The sequence below is a fragment of the Emys orbicularis genome, chromosome 1 (genome assembly GCF_028017835.1).
Source record: "Emys orbicularis isolate rEmyOrb1 chromosome 1, rEmyOrb1.hap1, whole genome shotgun sequence".
NCBI lineage: Eukaryota > Metazoa > Chordata > Testudines > Emydidae > Emys > Emys orbicularis.
The window spans coordinates 342912052-342935677 of record NC_088683.1 but is presented as its reverse complement, the minus strand read 5'-3'; the positions used below and the strand labels follow the sequence as shown (position 1 = coordinate 342935677).

The following is a 23626-nucleotide window of genomic DNA, read 5'->3' as shown; positions in this document are numbered from 1 at the left end:
AGTGCATTATGATATTTTCTATCTTATTATCTATCCCTTTCCTAATCATAGAATCATAGAAGATTAGGGTTGGAAGAGACCTCAGGAGGTCATCTAGTCCAACCCCATGCTCAAAGCAGGACCAATGCCAACTAAATCATCCCAGCCAGGGCTTTGTCAAGCCGGGCCTTACAAACCTTTAAGAATGAAGATTCCACCACCTCCTTAGGCAACCCATTCCGGTGCTTCACCACCCTCCTAGTAAAATTGTTTTTCCTAATATCCAACCTACACCTGCCCCTCTGCAACTTGAGACCATTGCTCCTTGTTTTGTCATCTGCCACCACTGAGAACAGCCTAGCTCCATCCTCATTGGAACCCCTCCTTCAAGTAGTTGAAGGCTGCTATCAAATCCCCCCTCACTCTTCTCTTCTGCAAACTAAACTAGCCCAGTTCCCTCAGCCTTTCCTTGTAAGACATGCACCCAGCACCCTGATCATATTCATTGCCCTCCACTGGACTGTCTACAATTTGTCCACATCCTTTCTTGGGGGGTCCGAAGCTGGACGCAGTACTCCAGATGTGGCCAGATGGTTCCTAACATTCAGTTAGCTTTTTTATTGCCGCTGCACATTGAGCAGATGTTTTCAGAGTTGGAGAACTATCCACAATAACTCCAAGATCTCCTTCTTGAGAGGTAACAGCTAATTTAAACCCAATCATTTTGTATGTATAGTTGGGATTATGTTTTCCGATGTGCATTACTTTGTATTTATCAATATTGAATTTCACCTGCCACTTTCTTGCACAGTCACCCAGTTTTGGGAGATCCCTTTGTAACTTTTCACTGTCAGCTTTGGACTTAACTATCTTTACTAATTTTGTATCTTCTGCAAAAACTGTGCCACCTGTTTACCCCTTTTTCCAGATCATATATGAATATGCTGAACAGAACTGCTCCCAGTACAGATCCTTGGGGAACCCCACTATTTACCTCTCTCCACTGTGAAAACTGACCATATATTCCTCCTCTTTGCCTCCTATCTTTTAACCAATTACTGATCCATGAGAAGACCTTCCCTCTTATGTCTGCTTACTTTGCCTAAGAGCCTTTGGTGAAGGAACTTGTCAAAGGCTTTCTGGAAGTCCAAGTACACTATACACATTAGATCAACATTGTCCATATGTTTGTTGACCCCCTTCAAAGAATTCTAAGCAATTGATGAGGCATGACTTTCCTTTACAAAACCCCGTGACTCTTCCCCAACATATCATGTTCATCTACATGTCTGATAATTCTGTTCCTTACTATAGTTTCAACCAAGTCTGGAGCCTTTTTAAAAAATTGGCATTACATTAGTAATACTCCAGTCATCTGGCACAGAAGCTAATTTAAGCAATAGGTTACATACCATAGTTATTAGTCCTGCAATTTCATATTTGAGTTCCTTCAGAGCTATTGGGTGAATACCATCGAGTCCTGGTGATTTATCACTGTTTACATTTATCAGTTTGTCCCAAAACCTCCTCTTTTGACACCTCAATCTAGCACAGTTCCTCAGATTTGCACCTAAAAAGAATGGCTCAAGTGTGGGAATTTCCCTCACATCCTCTGCAGTGAAGATCAATACAATGAATTCATTTAGCTTCTCCACAACTGCCTCGTCTTCCTTGACTCCCTCGAGTATATTCCATTACAAGATGGACCTAAATTCTGCAGCAGGGCCTCTAGTTTCCGCAGCATTCAAGTGAGGCAGACTAGAAAGCTTGTGGCAGCTATAGATAAGTTGGTACAGTCGCCCATGTTATTTATTTTGATGCCAAATGTCATTTGTATTAGTTTGCCGCAACACATTCAGTCTACACAGCTGCAGGGTTTTGTACCGACAATTAATAACTATACTAAATGGGCTTTATTTGTTTGTGGGGTGAGGTGGAAGAAAGGTAGAGCTAGAGATTTTGGTAGCTGAGCGGTTATGCGCATCTGGACAGGAACGAGAGACAGTTTGGGGCTGTAAAGCAAAGAGCAGGAAAAGTGTTGACATTATTTAAATTGTCAGCTTGGTTAAGATTCAGAGTTAACTGCCCACTGAAGATTAATGGGACCTTTCACTCTTCTCATTCCTATTGTTTCAGGCTGTCTGCAAACTCAGGCAGACGAAAATTCCTTTTTTTAAAATACTTTTTGTTGCAACCATAAGAGCTAAAAAGAATGATTTGTTAATGGAAAGCTAAGGCCGCAGCTCAGCAGAAGGGGGTGGATTTTCCAGCAACCATGGAATACACAGGTCTCTAGTCCAGTGGTCTCAAACTTTTTTTACTGGTGACCCCTTTCACACACCAAGCCTATGAGTGCGACCCCTCCTAACAAATGAAACACATTTTTAATATATTTAACACCGTTATAAATGCTGGAGGCAAGAGGGGTTTGGGATGGAGGTTGACAGCTCGCGACCCCCCATGTAATAACCTCATGATCCCCTGAGGGGTCCCGACCCCCAGTTTGAGAACCCCTGCTCTAGTCATTACTAGTACACTAACCAATCTGATCCTGCAAGATATTGAGCATCCTCTGTAAAGTACTAAGCACCCTTCAACTCCTGCTGAAATCAATGGAAAATGAGAGGGCTACCTGGGAGAATACCTGAAGGCTGGGTTCTTTGAAAGCTACTGCAAAGAGTTAAGTAAATCTAGACATGAAAGATTAAATTTCCTACAAGCTTCTGTAAAAAGCAACAGAGGGTCCTGTGGCACCTTTAAGACTAACAGAAGTATTGGGAGCATAAGCTTTCGTGGGTAAGAACCTCACTTCTTCAGATGCAAGTAATGGAAATTTCCAGAGGCAGGTATAAATCAGTATGGAGATAACGAGGTTAGTTCAATCAGGGAGGGTGAGGTGCTCTGCTAGCAGTTGAGGTGTGAACACCAAGGGAGGAGAAACTGCTTCTGTAGTTGGATAGCCATTCACAGTCTTTGTTTAATCCTGATCTGATGGTGTCAAATTTGCAAATGAACTGGAGCTCAGCAGTTTCTCTTTGGAGTCTGGTCCTGAAGTTTTTTTGCTGTAAGATGGCTACCTTTACATCTGCTATTGTGTGGCCAGGGAGGTTGAAGGGTTCTCCTACAGGTTTCTGTATATTGCCATTCCTGATATCTGACTTGTGTCCATTTATCCTCTTGCGTAGTGACTGTCCAGTTTGCCCAATGTACATAGCAGAGGGGCATTGCTGGCACATGATGGCATATATAACATTGGTGGACATGAGGGTGAATGAGCCGGTGATGTTGTAGCTGATCTGGTTAGGTCCTGTGATGGTGTTGCTGGTGTAGATATGTGGGCAGAGTTGGCATCGAGGTTTGTTGCATGGGTTGGTTCCTGAGTTAGAGTTGTTATGGTGCGGTGTGTGGTTGCTGGTGAGAATATGCTTAAGGTTGGCGGGTTGTCTGTGGGCGAGCACTGGCCTGCCTCCCAAGGTCTGTGAAAGTGAGGGATCATTGTCCGGGATGGGTTGTAGATCACTGATGATGCGTTGGAGAGGTTTAAGCTGAGGACTGTAGGTGATGGCCAGTGACAGGCCCCCCCCCAAAAAAAAGAAACCAACAGAACTCCACATCATGCTTCCTTTCAAAGGTGGAGTCGCCAATCTCAAAGACCACATTTCAGAGACCACCCTGCCCAACATGTGAAAAAATGGCTTCTGCTGAGCCATACATATTACTTATTGAGGAAGTAAGTTGTGTGTTGCTGGTGGGAGTTTTTCCTATAGAGGAAACGCACACCTGCACCTTCCTTGGATATTTAATGTTTCAGGCCAAACGGTAAAAGTTTCAGAAAGTTATGAATAAATGAAAATAAAATGGAAATTTTGAAAACTCAGCTCCAACAGTCCCCCTGCTTAACCACTGTCATTAGGTCTGGTCTATACACTTTTTTTTTTTTTTTTTTTTTTGTACTGATGTAACTATTTTGGCTAGGGGTGTGATTTTTTTTAACCAAAATAAATATACCAGTATAAAGGCACTTATACCAGTATAACTTATCCCCTTGTATGGATAAAGCCAAGCTGGTAAAAAGCACCTTTATACTAGTAAAACTGCCTCCACCAGGAGACGGTGAGGGGTTGTACTGCTTTAACTTTTCTGGTATAGTTAAAGTGGGACAACTTTTGTGTTTAGACAAAGCCTTAGGCAGTTTACCGTAGGCATCACAGAAGAGGACAGCTTTGAAAGAGGTCAGGGTAGTGGTTCTGCAAATGGATTCAGAGAGGGCATACAACATGGATGGGGTAGCCAAGGAAAAGTGAGCAAACAGGCTATGGAGGCTAACATTACTGGCAGAGTGAAGGAAGCATGATATGATGACACAAGATTCAAGAGCAGACAAGAAAGAAAAAGCAGTAACTTTTCATTTTGCTGCTCAGAATGGAGTAACATGGAGGAGAGACTGGGTGAGACAGAGCAGCATGGGAAAACCACATTGAAATTTCAGTTCCTAACTTTGTGCTGTTCAGGCACAGGCTATTGTATCATTGCTAAACCTTTTCTTTGTGAGTAGGACTAAAAACCACCACTGAACTTTTAACATTTTCCTAAACAAGTCAACAAACATGAAATAGCAATGTGCATCCGTTTCCCTGCCTTACATGCTGCGTAGGGTGACATAAGTTTGCAATTGATTATGATTAGATGGACTGAATATGACTCATCCTCTATCTAACCTACTCTCCTTCACAATATCAGACTCAATATCATATGCATCCGAAGAAGTAGGTTGTAGCCCACGAAAGCTTATGCTCTAATAAATTTGTTAGTCTCTAAGGTGCCACAAGTACTCCTGTTAATATCATCTTAGACAGTTATTCTGATAACAGTTGTTTTTAAGCTACTGCAGTTTGCCTCTAGTGCGTCATTTCATTTCAGTTAGTCATACTGGGCCAAGGCACATCTAACATTACCCCTTGCCTTCTCTTTCCTATCAACAGAGCATAGTAACTTGCAAACATACTATCAGTTTAGACAATTCTCTCCACTCAAATGTCACACATAGTCAGTGGGCTCAGTGCTGTAAAAACACATGGGTCTCCAATGCCCACATAATCTCTTCCTCCCAAAATCTCCGTTATGATTAAGCATGCTCCAGATTTTCTCAATGATAAAATTCAGCTCAAGAATGTGTTACAATAAGGTATGTTTGCTATTGAGCATCATCTCTTGCCTTCATTGCACTGACACAATTATGCACAGATATTCCTGACCCTCTATGTCCCCACTGGAGATCTATTCATCATTTAAGGGGACACAGTTACGTGTTAACATCGAAATAATTGAAGAGTGATGCCACTCCAGCAAGATAGCATAGGGCATGTCTACACTGAAATTAAACACCCCTGGCTGGCCCGTTTCAACTGGCTCAGGCTTGTGAGGCTCAGGTAGCAGGGCTGTAAAACTGCATAGTAGACTTTTGGTCTCGGGCTGGAGCCCAGGCTCTGGGGCTCTCCCCTCTCGTGGGGTCCCGGAGCCCGGACATTAGCCCAAGCCCAAATGTCTACACCACAATTTTACAGCCCCATAGCCCAAGCCCTGTGAGCCCAAGTCAGCTGACACAGGCCAGCCACAGGTGTTTAACTGAAGTATAGACATACGCAGAGAGACTGGTCAGCTTGCGTGACAGGCTCTGGTTCAAGCATTCCATTTTTATTATGGAGACAATGGTAGCAACTGTTTACACCAGCCTAGTCCTCAAATTTGGCACAATTACTCTTCATTGGAACACCGGAATTTCCATGTAACATTTAAAGGAAAATATTTACTAACTGTAGAGAAAATATTTTAAAAGGCTACTTAACTAATATTTCCCTTCCATTTTCCCTCTACACATTTCTTTGGATTCCTCTAGCTAAACAATCGCAGTTCCCACACAAGCATATTCAGCTAACATCTCCAACATAAGCCAATTTTGAAATTTTAAAATTAACACACAAGTTATTCTCCCGTTCGGTATAATCAAATTGAGCTACACTAAGATTAGCCAATAGAACTGTCCAACTCTGTCAGCTGTCTTGCTTCCCCGACTCACCATCTCCACTCCTTCCAGAGACCGCAGAGAGCTAAGCTACATAGCAGGGGATGGGGAAGGTTGATAATGGGGCTTTGAGGGAGGGCAAGAAAGGAGAATGAGGCTTGTATGTGGAGGGAAGGGCTGACTGGGTTTGGGGAGCACAGCTGTGTAGGAGATCCCAGTGCCTTTGCACCAAGACTGATGTCAATGCAGAGACATGTGGCTCCCTAATGCTTCAACCTCAGCTCTCCAGCCCACTACATAGCAGCACTAGGGAAGCCACGCTTGGAAATATCAGCTCTTCAAGGGCTCACCACGGTGTTGCTGTGCCAGTGCCCTGGTGGAGCCAGGACAGCCGAGTCAGGAGTCCTCCAAACACTAATGCTTTGTGTGGAGGGAGCAGTGTCATGGGTGAAGTCATGAGGAGAGGAAATCAAGGTGGTAGCACTGGGTGCAAGCGTTGGGTGAGAACTAATTATTTTGTGGCTTTTAATGCTTGCGTTGATGGTATGTGCAAGTAAGCAACTTAAATGCTTTTTCACAAAATTTGGCTTTGGGGAGAATCAATGCATTATATATTTAAAGCAGTACCAACTTATGTCCTTTGGTGCCCTCTACAGGACAGAGTTCTGGAATATAGATCTTTGTGGCTGTGAAGGAGACAGCTTCTTATCTCCTTACCATACTGTGGAAGAAGAAGAACTGCAATTCAAATCAAATTAATTGAAAAGTGAAACCTCTGAATTTTTGATAAGTTTGATTCATTTACAGAGTATATTTCATATTTCCTTGTGGCTGTTTCTGATGCCTAGGATGAATTTGTTACTGGATCTCTCCCCACGGTTAAACTCCTGAGGGAAGGTAGCAAAGTATTTCTTGTGAAGGCCCCTCTGTCTGAAATCCTGTAATAAATGAGGACCCAATTTTAATGGCCTTAAGAAGTGATGCAAGACACATCTGATTAGTCTTGGTTTTGCTTATAGGGTCAGTAACTAGGAAGATGTCATTGGTAGGCAGCAATGGGTCTGCTTACCTATTTGATGGCAATCGTTTGGACTTGAAATTTATATTATGACGGATGCAATAAAAATTCACACTGAGAGGGTGGGGCCAGAGAAGGGAGACATACTACTGAAAATAATATGCACGCTGAGATTACTAAGCATTACAATGGTAAAATACATTTGTATAATATGGTCTCACAACTACTGCATATCGGGTTCAGAGGCCCAAATCATAGAATGTATAAATTGCATATGCAGGTACTTGGCACTTTTATAGCACCTTACATCAGAGGATCTTAGAGCACTTCCCAAAACATGAAATAAAGCTCACAACACTAGTAAGAGAAAGGTAAGATACCTATGGACCACTTCAGCCACCAATGAAGTATAACCAGTAGCAGTTTCAAAGCATACAGCTGTATTGCAGAATTGTCTAAGAGAGGACATTAAGAACATCATATCTGATTGAAATTGGAGGGGGATTGTAGGGTAATTACCCAAATTGAAATTTGTCAAGTAGCCCAGTGTTTAATGCCTCCATTCATTTGGAGGGAGTGCGGGACCTTGTAGAAATTTAACGTAGTCAGGATCCAGCTTTATGTCTCATCTAAGAAATAATGGTTCTTTGGGTAACAGTTCAGCCCATTGCAAAAGTGTACAGCGCCATCTGCTGAATATCACCTGCAGCTCTCAGGTGTCTCGTTGAGGTCTCTCATCCGAGTGCTGAAATGGCCCAACCTTACTTAGCTTTTGGAGTCTAGCAGGAGCACAGCATCCTGTGATGTACTTACAGCAAGGCTGGTTGTTACTGAAGCAGAACAGCCTCCTAATCTACATGTGAAACAACCATTCCCATTTCACTCAGTGATATCTTATATTTGTGCGGAGAGAGGCTTCAGACACTAGCTGGAAGATATCCTTAACCATAAACAATGTTGTCCATTTCCCCAGTTCTTTACAGAATGCCTTTCCAATTGCCTAACAGCTTTTTCCATCTTCTGAGATGTGGCGCACACTGCTGCAGAGCTCAGAAACTAAACTGCTTTGCATGTGTGCTCACACAAAGTACATAACTATAGTTAACTACAACCTTCAGGGCAGGGACTGTGTCTTTCTCTGCATTTGGAAACTTCCTAGCACTATTTTGGACATCACGGCAAACTAAATAATAAATAACAATTGCTACATCTTGAGAGCAAGGTTGGGCCCAAGATCTGGATATGAAAAGAATATGTATATACTGTACAAGATATTACACACGTTTTGGAGCACAAATCCTAAGAGTTTATGGTACACTACTGATTTTGTGCATGAAGAAACCATTATCTCATTGTAAAATTTGGCAGAACTCCTCTTATATTTCTAACACAGTTTAGCTGTGTGTAAAATAATTATGTTCCATGGTTAAATTATGAGATTAAATGTTGAAATTTAAGAAAAACTGGAGGTCAGTGATGTTGCAGCTTCTTACACAAGCGCTGGATTTGGTTTAACCTACAAAGCAAGTGGATCAGTTTCTACAAAAGTTAATCAGTGAGATATCTTTGGGGGAAAGCAAGGTTGAGCTTATACTGTATGTATTCTCATTACGTGCATTATATGAATGGTACATATGACATGGATGCAGAAAGGAAATAAAGCTGGAAATAAAAAGCTGCAAACAAAATTATTCCCATACAATGCTTTTACTCACTTGTTTCACATTTTCTGCTAAGAACACAACATAAACGCTGCAAAATCCCAGTTGTGTAATCACAAGAAAAAAGTCAACGACACACCTAGGTGGCAGAAAAAACACATACACATTGAAGTTATGATATTAAAAGGGTTGTCAAACAATTAAGCCATTTCCAAATGACATACATCTAGTGCTCCTTTTTATAGTGAGGTGGAAACAATAGTTTCAAAACACCAGGTTAAACTCTGGGGCACTGCAAAGCAGGTTCTTCTGCAAACAAAACAAGACAAATAATTTCTTTAGCTAACATCAAGTAGCTACCAAGGTGATGAGTTTCTTAGAAATGCATAAAAAAGATAGATGGTTTAAAACCACATACTGTACAGTGAAATGAAGAGATTTTTGTAAAACAATATTGTAGGAATATTAACAATATGTACCTATAATTAATGCACATGTAAATCCTTTAGCAGGGAAAGCACCATATTAAGACTATTGTGACCAGAGAACATGAAAGGCCTGATACAGTCTAAATTATAGAAGTTTCAGCAATGTAAGATGATAGTTATTCTCAATGCTTACCAAATGATTCAATATGAATCAGTCCTGAGGTTTCAGTCAGATGAGAATTCACAGAAAACCATCTCTCACTTTATTTTTTCTAACTGTGGTTCGTATCGTTTTTGGGAGGCATACATCACAGGCTCTGGTGGACTGAGGAATGTTCCAATGGAACTCTTCATATAAAGTTAAACATACACTAGAACTTTCTTTAGATAAATTATTTTCTGCAGCAGAACTTCTCTGGAGACAGAATTACAATTTATAGATTGTAATATATCAAAGGACTTATGGGGCTGTCATCCTACCTTCACTTTAAACCAAATTTCCCTATAATCAAGTTCCATTGCATTCCTATAACATAACCACCAAAAATATCTGAAAAAATTAATTCACGTTTTATACAATAACCAAAACACACTGCACACTATTGCTGCATCCTTGAAAATAGTAGGGGAAAGACATTTTCCTTGTTGAAAGAAGAAATTATTTATATATGCTCATTAAAACAAATATTTATATTTAACAGCTCTAAGGTTTTGGATTTCATTATTATCTCACAATACCATAACCATTATTTAGTCTGGCCTACTATGACTTTTTTTTACAGATGGGAAAGGAAAATGACTGAGTTTCTCAAAGGGAAAAAAATTTCAGAGACAGACAACAAGCTATTAACATTTTTGTTTCATTAACGTGAAATATAATAAAGATTGAACATCAAATACAATCTGCAGAGTAGCGACATGACAAAGAATAGGTTGCTCCCGTTCAGAATGCATAGATTATACTAGTCATTTAAGTATGCACTACAGACTTGCTTACAGTGAACCCTTAATATGGAGAAATGTGTTTGTGGTAAAAGAGAACTGAAATCCTAAATTGTTTCAATACATTAGAATGTGCAGAATGCAATTCTGGTTATACCAAATTTCTGCTTATAGAGTGAAACTGAAGTAAATTTTCTCCCACAGAACTTTAAAACTAAGTGCTTGACTGTGGGAATTACACTCTCACCCCTTCCACACAAGATGTATTAATTATGGTATAAAGTTTTTGCTAATCCACAGAAAGCAATATCATGGGAGAAAGGTAAAATTCTAATGTTTCACAGTTTATCCATTCCTTTTAATATTTCATTTATTAAATTAAATGCTGCAACAACCTTACCTTCCCCAGGAAGCTCTTTTCTGAAGGCTGTTTAGGGGCCCTACTTCCATGGCATAACTAACTGTGTCACTATACCCTAATGAGGTCTTTTTCAACCTGAAATGAAAGAATGGAGAGAAGTTGATAGAAAATGTCAAGGCGTAAAATATGATAGACTCTGCCATAGCTTGAAAATGTTGTGGACTCACAGGGTCAGTTAGAGCAATTCTGGAACACCATTCAGTAGCTGTAGAAGGCCTGACCTGCTACTTGAAGTCAATCTTCAAGAAGAGCATGTACCTGTGCACTTTTAGCATTTAAACCAGGATTCTGCTCCCAGTTAAGTCAATAGTGCAGGCTCAGGTTTTTAAAGCACAGATTTCTTATGGCAGGTCTACAAGAGCACTTACTGCACTGCACGGTGGGGTGTAATTCTACAGTGCTCCAACATGCCGTGCGCTGTCCATATGGTCCCAGCTGATGTGAACTAAAAAGTTCTCAGTAACTTTGACAGTACGTTAGTACGCGGCATGCTGAAGCACCGTAGATTTACACCTCAGCTTGTCATGCAATAGGTGCTCATGCAAACATACCCTGAGGGAATTGGTCTCCAGAAGGAATGAATCCAAACATGGTGACCGACTTCGGCATTCTGGTGAGAGGTACAGAGCCACCACACTTAAAAGTGAACCCTTTGCCTTATACCTATCTACAAATCCCATTTATGAACTAGGTAGAAATTACTGATTCATAAATTCAAAAGGCCAGAAGGGACCACTGTGATCATCTATTCTGACCTTCTGCATAACACAGACCAGAAGACTTCCCTGAAATAATTTTTGTTTGAACTAGAGCATATCTTTTAAAAAGCATACAATCTTGAAGAATCTGAGAATCCACCACAACCCTTGGTAAATTGTTCCAATGATTAATTACCCTCACAGTTAAAAAATTACAATTTATTTCCAGTTTGAATTTGTCTAGCTTCAACTTCCAGCCAATGGATCTTGTTCTACTTTTGTCTGCTACACCGAAGAGCCCATTATCAAATATTTGTTCTCTATGAAGATACTTATATATTGTGATCAAGTTGCCACTTAACTTTCTCTTGGTTAAGATAAATAGACTCTGGAAGCTCAATCTATCACTATAAGGGATGTTTTCTAATACTTTAATCATTTTTGTGCCTCTTCTCTGAACTTTCTACTTATCAACAGATGAAGTAAGGCAGGATACAATCCCCAGAGACAGATTGTATCCCATTAAACTGGCCAAAAGAACAAGAATAATTCTGTGATTTAACCCATCAAATACATTTTGATCGTTCCTTTTCACTGAGATAGAAAACCAGCAATTGTGTTCAACCACATAACAATCCTATGCTTGACGATGAGATAGATATTTGTTAAGAAAAATCAATATTAGTTGTGAGATTCTAAGGAGAGCCAACTGTGAATATGAGAGAGAAATACACACCTCCCCTCCAGGAGTGTGACATTTGACTCCTCCACTGCATCATTTTAATATATTTCTTCCAGAATCTAAATGTAAAAAAATCTAATTTTTCCTCAAGCCAAGAAGATAGCAGTAAAGTATTAATATCAACGTGATTTAGTAGTAATTCATACTCCACTCTCCGTATAAGTGGGGTCATTTATAAAATGAATGCTTTTCAAAAGTTATAAAATTATACTAAGGGTATGTCTACACTACGAGAGTAGTTCGATTTCACTTAAATCGAATATGTGGAATCGAAATTGCAAAGTCGAACGTGTGTGTCCACACTAAGGACAGTAATTCGACTTTGTGAGTCCACACTAACGGGGAAAGCGTCGACATTGGAAGCGGTGCACTGTGGGCAGCTATCCCACAGTTCCCGCAGTCCCCGCTGCCCATTGGAATTCTGGGTCGAGCCGCCAATGCCTTCTGGGTAAAAAAATATGTAGAGCGTGCTTTTGGGTAACTGTCGTCATCCATCCGTCACTACCGCCCTCCCTCCCTCCCTGAAAGCGCTGGCGGGAAATCAGTTCGCGCACTTTTCTGGTCAGTGACAGCGCGGACGCCACAGCACTGCGAGCATGGAGCCCGCTGCAACCATCGCTGCAGTTGTGGCCGTTGTCAACGCCTCGCAGCTTATCATCCACCTTTCCCAGAGGCAGATGCAGATAAATCAGGCGAGGAGACTACGGCACCGCGGTGAGGGCCTGAAGTCTGAGAGTAGCACAGACCTGTCAGAAAGCACGGGACCCAGCGCCGAGGACATCACGGTGGCAATGGGTCATGTGGATGTTGTGGAACGGCGATTCTGGGCCCGGGAAACAAGCACGGACTGGTGGGACCGCATAGTGCTGCAGGTCTGGGATGAATCCCAGTGGCTGCGAAACTTTCGCATGCGGAAGGGGACTTTCCTTGAACTTTGTGAGTTGCTGTCCCCTGCCCTGAAGCGCAATGACACCCGGATGCGAGCAGCCCTGACTGTCCAGAAGCGAGTGGCCATAGCCCTCTGGAAGCTTGCAACGCCGGACAGCTACCGGTCAGTCGCAAACCACTTTGGCGTGGGCAAATCTACTGTGGGGGTTGTTGTGATGCAAGTAGCCAACGCAATCGTTGAGGTACTGCTCTCAAAGGTAGTGACCCTGGGAAAGGCGCAGGCCATCATAGATGGCTTCGCCGCGATGGGATTCCCAAACTGCGGTGGGGCTATAGATGGAACTCACATCCCTATCCTGGGACCGGACCACCAGGCCAGCCAGTACATTAACAGAAAGGGCTACTTTTCAATGGTGCTGCAAGCACTGGTGGACCATCGGGGACGTTTTACAAATATCAACATTGGATGGCCTGGCAAGGTTCATGACGCTCGCGTTTTCAGAAACTCTGGTCTGTTTAGACGGCTGCAGGAAGGTATTTACTTCCCGGACCACAAAATAACTCCTGGGGATGTGGAGATGCCTACAGTGATCCTCGGGGACCCAGCCTACCCGCTAATGCCCTGGCTCATGAAGCCCTATACTGGCGCCCTGGACACTGAAAAAGAACTGTTCAACTACCGGCTGAGCAAGTGCAGAATGGTGGTGGAGTGTGCTTTTGGCCGTCTCAAGGGGAGATGGAGAAGCTTACTGACTCGCTGTGATCTCAGCGAAACCAATATCCCCATTGTTATAGCAGCTTGCTGTGTGCTCCACAATCTCTGTGAGAGCAAGGGGGAGACCTTTATGGCGGGGTGGGAGGTTGAGGCAAATAGCCTGGCTTCTGATTACGCCCAGCCAGACAGCCGGGTGATTAGAAGAGCCCAGCGGGACGCGCTGTGCATCCGGGAGGCTTTGAAAGCTAGGTTCCAGAGTGAGCAGGGTAACCAGTGACTTTTAAGTTTCTGTACAGAGAAGCTGAACCTGCCCCCGTTTCTTTACCCAGTTAATGTTGACTATCCTCTCCAGTTACATACCCCCTTCACCCCCTTCCAAAAAAATAAAATCAGTTCTATTTTGTTAATGAACACCGTTGTCTTTATTACTGTTTTCGTGGGAATGTTTTAAACCTGGGACGCAGACTGTGGTGGGGAGCGGGTGTAGTGTACTGATGCCAATGACGCTTCTAAACTCCAGGAATGACAGGCTCCGCAGTGGTGGACTGGTTGTTTCAACGGAGCCTGCCAGCCCTCCTGATCGGGACTGCGTGTATGTGGGGCCTATGTGACTTTGTGGCAGGGGGAGGAGGGTTACAGATCCCCTGCTGCGTGGCTCTGTGATCCAGGATAAGGACCGCTGCATAAGATCTGTAACTGCCCTCCCCCGCCACAAAGTCACAGAGCAACCAACCCCCCCCCCCCCCCCCCAGAACATGAAAACCACCTCCCAGACTGACCAGGGTAACTAGTCACTGCACTGTGTATGTGCCCTGCTGCTGGACCTGCCCCCGCCTCTATACCCTGCTAAAGGTGACTGTCCTGTCCAATTACCAACCCCCTTCCCCCCCTTCAGACAGACTCTCCTCCAAAAGAACATGATGGAAACAGTAATTAACAGAAACGTATATTTTATTAGCAACTACACATGAAACGGGGGGTTGAAACTTGGACGGGGGCTTGTGTGAGGCGGGAAGGAAAGGACTTGTCAAATTTTGGGGAATGAGAGCCTTCTAGTAGTAGAGCAGTCTGCAGGGGTGGAGTGACAGTTTTCACGGACTCTGCCGCCCCTCCTTCTTTGGACTTTGGGTGAGGGGGGTATGGGACTTGGTGGCGGGGGAGGGCGGTTAGAGATAGACTGCAGCGGGGCTCTGTCCTCCTGCCTCCGTTCCTGCAGAACATCCACAAGGCGCCGGAGCGTGTCCATTTGCTCCCTCATTAGTCCAAGCAGCGTTTGAGTCGCCTGCTGGTCTTCCTGCCGCCACCTCTCCTCCCGTTCCATGTGTGAACGGTGCATTTGGGACAAGTTCTCCCTCCACTGGGTCTGCTGGGCTCCCTGGGCTCGGGAGCAGCCCATGAGTTCCGAGAACATATCTTCCCGTGTCCTCTTCTTCCTCCGCCTAATCTGCGCTAGCCTCTGGGAGTGTGATGCCAGGCTGGGTTGGGAGACAGTCGCAGATGTGGCTGTGGGAATGGGAAAAAGGGAGTGAATTCCTCAGAAAGATAAATGTAGTTGTGAACAAAGAACATAGTCTTTCTCTGTGAACAAGACCATGCACTGCACCTATCACATGCGCACTCAGGACAAGGTCGAATTTTCGGCCCTCGCATTCAGTGCCTGGGGTCTTGCACTGCCGATCTGAGAAGCGGGGCAGGACACCAGAATTTGTGTAGCAGGCAGACATGGTAAGCCGTAGACTTGTGGCTGCTTAAAACTTTAACAGTAGCACTGGCCTCCTTTCACATTGAAAGCAATGCCAGTCTCTGCTGCCAGCAATCCGGCAAGCATGAACTCTGCCACTGTCCCACCCCCTCGCGGCTGTCCCAGGGAAAGATCCCTGTATGCTGCCCCTCTCCCGCCTCCACCGCGTGGCTGTAAACCGGTGGTTACAGTTCTGTAAAGGAACGGGCAAGCAGTCCCAATACTAACATTCCCCTACCTAATTCAAAGCAGGTCACCATGAGCGACATCACCCTGATGAGGATCTCAGACAGTGATAAAGAAAGAATGCTTCGGGAAAGCCTGCAAAGACCAGGGCCGTATGCCGCCATGCTCTGCAGGGCAATGATCCCGGAGTACTTGATTGTCTCCTGGCGCGGAAACGTTTCCTACCACGGAGGACCCAATAAGGCCGCTCTCCCCAGGAACCTGATGCAAAGGCTTTCCAATTACCTCCAGGAGAGCTTCGTGGAGATGTCCATTGAGGATTTCAGCTCTATCCCCGGACATATAGACCGCATTTTACTGTAGCTGCACTGGCAGGGACTAAACAGTAGAGCGGCTTGGGCAGAACAATCATGCAAAACCGGACATTGTTAGATTTTTTTTCAATAGTTGCACTGCCCAGGACTGAAACGTTAAGCGCCTAGGGCAAACTAATCATGAAAAACCCATTGTTGTTATTGTTAATATTCCAGTTCTGTTAAAAATAAATGTTTAGATGTTTAAAACACTTACTGCTTGATCCTTCCCCTGATTCTGTGTCCAGGTTAACGGCTGGGGACGGTTGGTAGGGGATCTCTGTAAGGGTGATGAAGAGATCCTGGCTGTCGGGGAAATCAGCGTTGTAAGCGCTGTCGACTGCCTCGTCCTCTTCATCTCCTTCCTCATCTTCCCCGTCCGCTAACATGTCCGAGGAACCGGCCGTGGACAATATCCCATCCTCAGAGTCCACGGTCAGTGGTGGGGTAGTGGTGGCGGCCGCACCTAGGATGGAATGCAGTGCCTCGTAGAAACGGGATGTCTGGGGCTGGGATCCGGAGCGTCCGTTTGCCTCTTTGGTCTTCTGGTAGCCTTGTCTCAGCTCCTTGATTTTCACGCGGCACTGCGTTGCATCCCGGCTGTATCCTCTCTCTGCCATGGCTTTAGAGATCTTCTCGTAGAACTTTGCATTCCGTCTTTTGGAGCGCAGCTCGGAAAGCACGGACTCATCGCCCCACACAGCGATCAGATCCAAGACTTCCCGATCAGTCCATGCTGGGGCCCTCTTTCTATTAGATTGCACAGCCATCTCTGCTGGAGAGCTCTGCATCGTTGCCAGTGCTGCTGAGCTCGCCACGATGTCCAAACAGGAAATGAGATTCAAACTGCCCAGACAGGAAAAGGAATTCAAATTTTCCCGGGGCTTTTCCTGTGTGGCTGGTCAGAGCATCCGAGCTCGGACTGCTGTCCAGAGCGTCAACAGAGTGGTGCACTGTGGGATAGCTCCCGGAGCTATTAGCGTCGATTTCCATCCACACCTAGCCTAATTCGATATGGCCATTTCGAATTTACCGCTACTCCCCTCGTTGGGGAGGAGTACAGAAGTCGAATTTAAGAGACCTCTATGTCGAACTAAATAGCTTCGTGGTGTGGACGGGTGCAGGGTTAATTCGATGTAACGGCGCTAAATTCAACATAAACGCCTAGTGTAGACCAGGCCTAAGAGTGGGAAATGTAGAAAATACTTTGCACTTGCCATCCAGTTTTCTATTTTAACCAACTATTTACTCAATATGCCTAGCTGCTTGGCAATGTTTTTCTGGATCTGGCTAATCAGTGCCAATGCCACCAGTACAGTAGTTCCATCACTGAAAAAACCCTGTCTCTCTTGCTTTTCCTGTCAGAAGCAGGTAAATTACAGAACTTAAACTTAGGACCCTAGTGTAGCACTCCTGCACTGGAACTGAAATCATCCCTTTGGATTACAAAGGTGTCTTTTCCCATACAGACTAGAAACATTGATCTGATATGAGCTCTGATACCGTTAAACATTTCCCATCCATTGACTTTGCACAAGGAAACTAGAAGGAATACCTTTTTGCAAAAAGGTTCTTGACAATGGCCCTTGATCATCCAGTCCTCTCAGCATTTTACTTTTTCTCCTCACAATACCAAAAGGATGCCATACTTCAAAAAATGTTGGGAGGGTGGTGGGAGAGGGCATGTTAGTTGGACTGAAATGCTTGTAATTTAAAATGCTCTGCCAGAGAAGCTGTTGCTTTTGGATTCTTCCCAAAATGCATCTGTCTCAGCCACTCACTTTTACTCTTAGAATGTTACTCTCTCATTTCCTTTTGTATCACATTTTTAATCTTTTTCTATGAGCCTCCCTTTTCTCCATTCTCTCTCCTTGTTTTGTTCAGACTCCTTCACTCTTAAAATTAGGGCTAAACAACTAGAACTGCAGTGAGAGGGATTGGGGTTGTTTTCCATTTATGGGAATAAGGTGCAAATCCATTGAAGATGAACCGGCCTAGTTTAGAACACATGAACAGTAGGCAGAAAATGAACTGTATTTAAACAAATATTGTTCAAAGCGTTCTAGAAAAGATTATGCCAAACAATTAAGCATTCCTGCATGCCAGCTAGAAGCCATCTTTGGTAGTTACACCAAAAGAAGTTACATGCCCCTTCCTCCTAGGCTCTGACAGATACCTCTGAAGAGATTATTAGAGCACCAAGACATTTTGCAGACTGAAGACATGAAATGAAATAGAGTAAGAAATTGAGGGAATTCAGATGCTATATGTAACAAATAGCTCCACATTTACCTCTGACACAGATGGTGGCTGCATCGTACCAAGATGTGCATACAATGAACAGATACAACTCCTATAAGCACAAGGCTGATTGGTCCAAGCTATATGGAGAAAGAAAGTAGGAAATGGGGTGTAAATACCTGAAACCCTGTAAGAAGAGTAATTTTTACAGAAATATACGAAGGGAAAAAAACTCTTTAAATAACATTTCGCATTTTAACAAATAAGGATTACCTCCATAAAAGTTTGAAACAAATATGGTAAATAGAAAAACAACTAAGTACTGCAAGTCCAAAGGAGTTTTTATTGCTAGTTTATTTAGGACTCATGTGGCTGAGCAAAAGATGGGATGGTGAACAAAGGGAAAGAAGTAAATGCGGGTGCAGATTTCATCCCAATATCCAGAATTTCGCAAAAATATTTGCCAAGAAAAATGTATCACACAAAAAAGATGTGATTTTGCACATATCTAAATAATGGTTTCAAACATCTTATTGTCATCAATGCTAAGGGTCTTTTTGATTACAAGTCAGCATACTTGGTGCTGCTCAGTAGAGAAGATGATATGGTCCCTGCCCAGAGGACCTGAATACAATGATAAATATTACAGATAAGGGAAAATACTAGGACTGGTTGAAAATTTTTCATCAGAGCTATATTTTGGAGAGAAAATTGGATTTTTGACTAAACAAAATTTTGCACAAAGAGTATCTGCTTTTGACAGAAAATTTCTAATTTTTTTTAAACCGAGCATCCAGAAACTGAAAAATTTTCAATTTTCAGCCAGAAATGGAACATTTTGATTTGGAAATGCTACCACACTGCCTCAAGGGAGTTTTACTTTGGGTGCCTTATGCCCTCATTCTCCTCTATGGGCCAGGCTCCCCAAATGGACTATGTCTGCCATGATGCAAAGTGGCCATGGGGTTTCCATGAACCATCTCATCAGATCAGCAAGATGGAAGATCCTGGTGCATCATAGGAGATGTTCTCCAACTAAGGAACCCAATCCATAGAAGAGAAGGAGGAAATGAGGCCCAAACTACAACTCACATTAGGCACCATGGCAGCATTTCTGAACCAAAAGTTTTCGGTTTTCAATTTTTCACCGAAGTTCACAGAATTTTCTTCAGGGGACTAAAATAAAACACACACACATACACACACTTTTCCAAACAGGTCTAGAAAATGCAGTGTATAGAGATTAAGGTTACATAGTGAGCCAATGGCCAGTTCAGGAATCCCAAATCCTAGTCTCCAGTTCTAACTAGACTCTGGAAAGGAAAGCTAACATGATGCCCTGTTCAAGTTGATATTGAAATAATAGGTCACATAATCAAGTTACCTAGATTTTAGTTTTATCACTTTGAACTGCAGAGATGTGATAGAGTTTTCTATGCATCTCTTCCACATTTAAGAGGGGAAAAGGCTCTTACCACAATGCCTGCATTTTTTATCGCAAGTGGAAGCCCTAGAAGCCCAGTTCCAATGTTTCCTTTGAGGAGATGAGTAAGTGTTTGTACAAACCTGAAAATACAAATAATAGAGAGTCACAGTGGAGCCTTTGAACAACATTCACATAGCTTTTCACCAATCAGTTTATAAAATGTGAAGATAAAATTTATAACCTTTAAATGTTTCAAGATGATCAAGGCAGTCTTGTGAAAGATACATAGGAGCCTCAAAGCAAAAATAGATGGGATGCTCCTATCAGAGTCTGGATTTGAGTTCTGAGGGACTGAAGCCAGGTGTTCTCAGGTGAGTGATCCCTCATCTGGAATTCACTTCAACTGTTGGTTCAAAACCTGGATTTCATCTTAATTGTGAGGTGAGACTCTCCTTTTGCCTGAGAGAGGGGCAACTAAGTGCAACAGGCTGATGCTGTGCTGATTTTTGCCTAAACTATTTTAAAAGTTATGCCTTTTAAATGGTTGTAGATGCAACCAGGAGTCTGACAAAGAGTAACTTAAAAAATATATCAAAGAAAACTTTTTCAGACCCCCAAATTAATCTACATTCAGGTTCATTAAGCTTTATTTCCAAGGTCTTCTGGATGCTTCCCATATAATTGAAACAGTCTTAAAATAAATTTGATTTGTTTTGTAATAAGAGCTCCTTGGATCCTGAGCAACTCAAACTCTTTATATACAGTGCAATCATTCAAAAAATGTCTACTTTATCATTAGTACACTGTCAAATTCTGGAAATTGAGGGCCTACCCAAAATAGTCCTACACCAGAGCTTGGCTTACCAAAAAGCTGTCTGTGAGGATTCCCACAGCAGAATCATAAAGCTATGCTACAGTCATGGGGAAATCCCTTAAAAGCACAGGGATATTTCCAAAGAACAAATCAAATGTAATAAATTTTAAAGAGAATGACATTAAAAACCGTACATACGTAATGCCCTCTTGATTATCAAGTTGGTAATGCTTCTCAACTGGTAACAATTCATTTTCGTGCTCATCATCAGAGATGCTGTCCGAATTCTGTTCTCCAATTAAAGGCTTCATTACTTCCATGTCTGTACAGTACAAGAAACCATTTTAGTACTATGACCAAATTTAGAAATATTCAGTAAATGAAACAGTTCCTAATCTTTGTCTGTAACTGTTGTTCTTCAGGATGTGTTGCACCTGTCCATTCCATTGTAGGTGTGTGCTTGATCAAGTGAAAACTGAAAACCACTTTAGTCAGGAACTTTGGGTGAGGTCAAAGGAAAACCTTGTCTCTAAAGATGATTGTATAAGGAGGTTCTGATAGTAAGGTTTGCAGTTCCCCTACTTTCTTGGCTGTGGTAATAGCAATCAAGGACACCACCTTCACAGAAAGGTGTAGCAAAGAACAGGTTGCCAGCAGCTCAAAGAGCGGATCCATCAACTTTGCTAGAACTAAATTTAAGTTCCGTGGGGGAACCTGGGTGTGTACCTGTGGATATGATCTGTCCAAACCATTCAGAAAGCTGATGAGCGTAGAGTTTGAAAAAAGTGATCGGTTATCGATGAAAGGGTGGAAAGCTGAGACACCCACCAAGTGAACTCTGGTGGAACTGAACAGCTAACCCTTATTGTTTCAGAAACAAAAGATAGTCCAATATAAGGTGAATATGAGCTTGAGCTGGGGAAACGCCTTTCTGGGTAAAGCAAATGGGAGATCTCATCTGAGTCTCGTGGGAGTGACAATGGAGATCTGACAATGGAGGGTTAGTAGAGTCAAGAACCAATGTTGATGGGGCCATGCTGGGGCTACTAGTATAAGGTGAGCAAGATCTTGCTTGACTTTAAACAAGATGAACAGAAGCAGAACTGACAGGCAGGCATACAGCAGGCCTTTCGACTAGGGTAGAAGGAAATCATCTGTCAATGAGCCGGTGCTGAGACTCACTCAGGAACAAAAAACATGACGTTTTGTTTGCTCTTATTGCAAATAGGGCCATGTGGGGAATCCCCCACCAGTGGAAAATTGATCTGGACAAAGAGACCACTTGTGGTGACTTGTGAACGACCTGCTTAGGTGGTCTGCCCCCCCGCCATGTGCCTCCCGCCCCCGAGAGGTTCCCAGAGTCCAACCTATCAGCCTTGTGCCCCCACCCTGAGCAGTCCCCGGAGCCCACCCTCCCGGCCTCATGCCTCTCACTCCAGAGCCCCCACCCCAGTCTCATGCCCCTTACCCCCAAGCAGTCCCTGGAGCCCCACACACACACCCTGGCCTCGTGCCAACTGCTCCCAAGTGGTCCCTGGAACCCTGCACCCTGGCCTCATGTCCTCCCCACCCCTGTCCTTAAAGGCCAGTCTCCAGAGCCCTGTCCATCCCTCCCTCACCCCAACCGGCCTCTTTCCCTCCTCAGCCCGCTTCCAGTTACCCACTTCTGCCACATCCTGGCCTCCCTCCATCTCCCCAGGGTTGCTATCTGGAGTCCCCTTGGTCCCTTCCACTACCTGGAGCCTCCTTACTACCCCTCTGCTATCCCAGCCCCCAAAGGGGCATTGCACCGCTAGCTGGATCATAGTCCAACAGCTTCATCTCCTGGCTCTGAGCTCAAAAGTACTCATAAATATTCACATCCTGCTTTGCTATCCAGATCCCAGCCCATACCCATTCCTCTCCCCCCTTCCCATCTCTGCTACTTGGCTCAATTGCAGGCATGGAGGAACGTACGGTGGTGGGGGCAGAGGCGAGCAGTAACGCCAGGTGGCTCTGTGTATCCCATTTTCAGTTTAGGGCAGTGGCTCCCAAACTTTAACAACCTGTGAACCCCTTTCACTAAAATGTCAAGTCTCGCGAATCCCCTCCTAAAAATGAGTATTTCCAGGGATTTTCTCCCTTACCCGAGTATAAATTATAAAAGCAGTGATCTTGGAAATATAAAATTTGTTTTTATGACATGCTGTCAAGGCTGTATCCCTACTTTGAACTTTAGGGTACAAATGTAGGGGCCTGCATGAAAACTTCTAAGCTTATCTACCAGCTTAGCTCTGGTCCGCTGCCACCATCTTAAGAATTCCCTCCCTGGGAAGCCTTGAGAAACCTTTCACCAATTCCCTGGTGAATACAGATCCAAACTCCTTGGATTTTAAACAAGGAGAAATTGACCCTTCCCCCCTCCTTCCTTTCACCAACTCCTGGTGAATACAGATCCAAACCCCCTTTGGATCTTAAAACAAGGAGAAATTGACCCTTCCCCCCTCCTTCCTTTCACCAACTCCTGGTGAATACAGATCCAAACCCCCTTTGGATCTTAAAACAAGGAGAAATCAATCAGGTTTTAAAAAAGAAGGCTTTTAATTAAAGCAAAAGGTAAAAATCATCTCTGCAAAATCAGTATGGAAAATAACTTTACAGGGTAATCAAACTTAAAGAGCTCAGAGGAATCCCCTCTGTCTTAGGTTCAAAGTATAGCAAACAAGATAAGCACTTTAGTAAAAGGTACATTTACAAGTTGAGAAAACAAAGTAAATCTAAGACGCCTTGCCTGGCTTTTACTTACAATTTTGAAATAAGAGAGACTTGTTTAGAAAGATGGGGAGAACCTGGATTGATGTCTGGTCCCTCTCAGTCCCAAGAGCGAACAACCCCTTAAACAAAAGACACACACAAAAACCTTTCCCCCCCCAAGATTTGAAAGTATCTTGTCCCCTTATTGGTCCTTGGGGTCAGGTGTCAGCCAGGTTACCCGAGCTTCTTAACCCTTTACAGGTAAAAGGATTTGGAGTCTCTGGCTAGGAGGGATTCCATAGCACTGTACACAGGAGAGCTGTCACCCTTCCCTTTATAGTTATGACACATGCTTATTACACACTATCATTACAGTATTTTCATTACATTATGAAAATGGCAACACTCTTCCAAGATCTCACTTTCGTAGCTTGTATCACTTTCCGATCTCTCTGAATCATGTGGCATAGGCCACTGCTGCAGACAGGAGACCTGATTTCACTGATCATTCATTTATGACAATCTAAAACTACTTTCACTTTGCTACAAATTATTTTAGCTTTCATCCTTAGAGAAAAGTAATTGGTGTGCACACCAATCTAATAAGTTTAGTACCAA

The 23626-nt window shown here is 43.4% G+C and overlaps 1 protein-coding gene across 1 annotated transcript in view; it reads right to left on the bottom strand.

Moving 5' to 3' along the window:
- SLC36A4 (solute carrier family 36 member 4) overlaps positions 1-20595 on the bottom strand; it is a 194388-nt gene extending 173793 nt beyond the window's left edge. The window contains exons 1-5 of the mRNA XM_065397652.1: positions 20474-20595; positions 19511-19601; positions 18087-18175; positions 10451-10546; positions 8735-8819 (exon numbers count right to left, since the gene is read on the bottom strand). Of these exons, the coding sequence (XP_065253724.1) occupies positions 8735-8819; positions 10451-10546; positions 18087-18175; positions 19511-19601; positions 20474-20595 (483 nt within the window). The remainder of the gene's footprint in view (positions 1-8734; positions 8820-10450; positions 10547-18086; positions 18176-19510; positions 19602-20473) is intronic.
- Positions 20596-23626: the final 3031 nt, after the last annotated feature.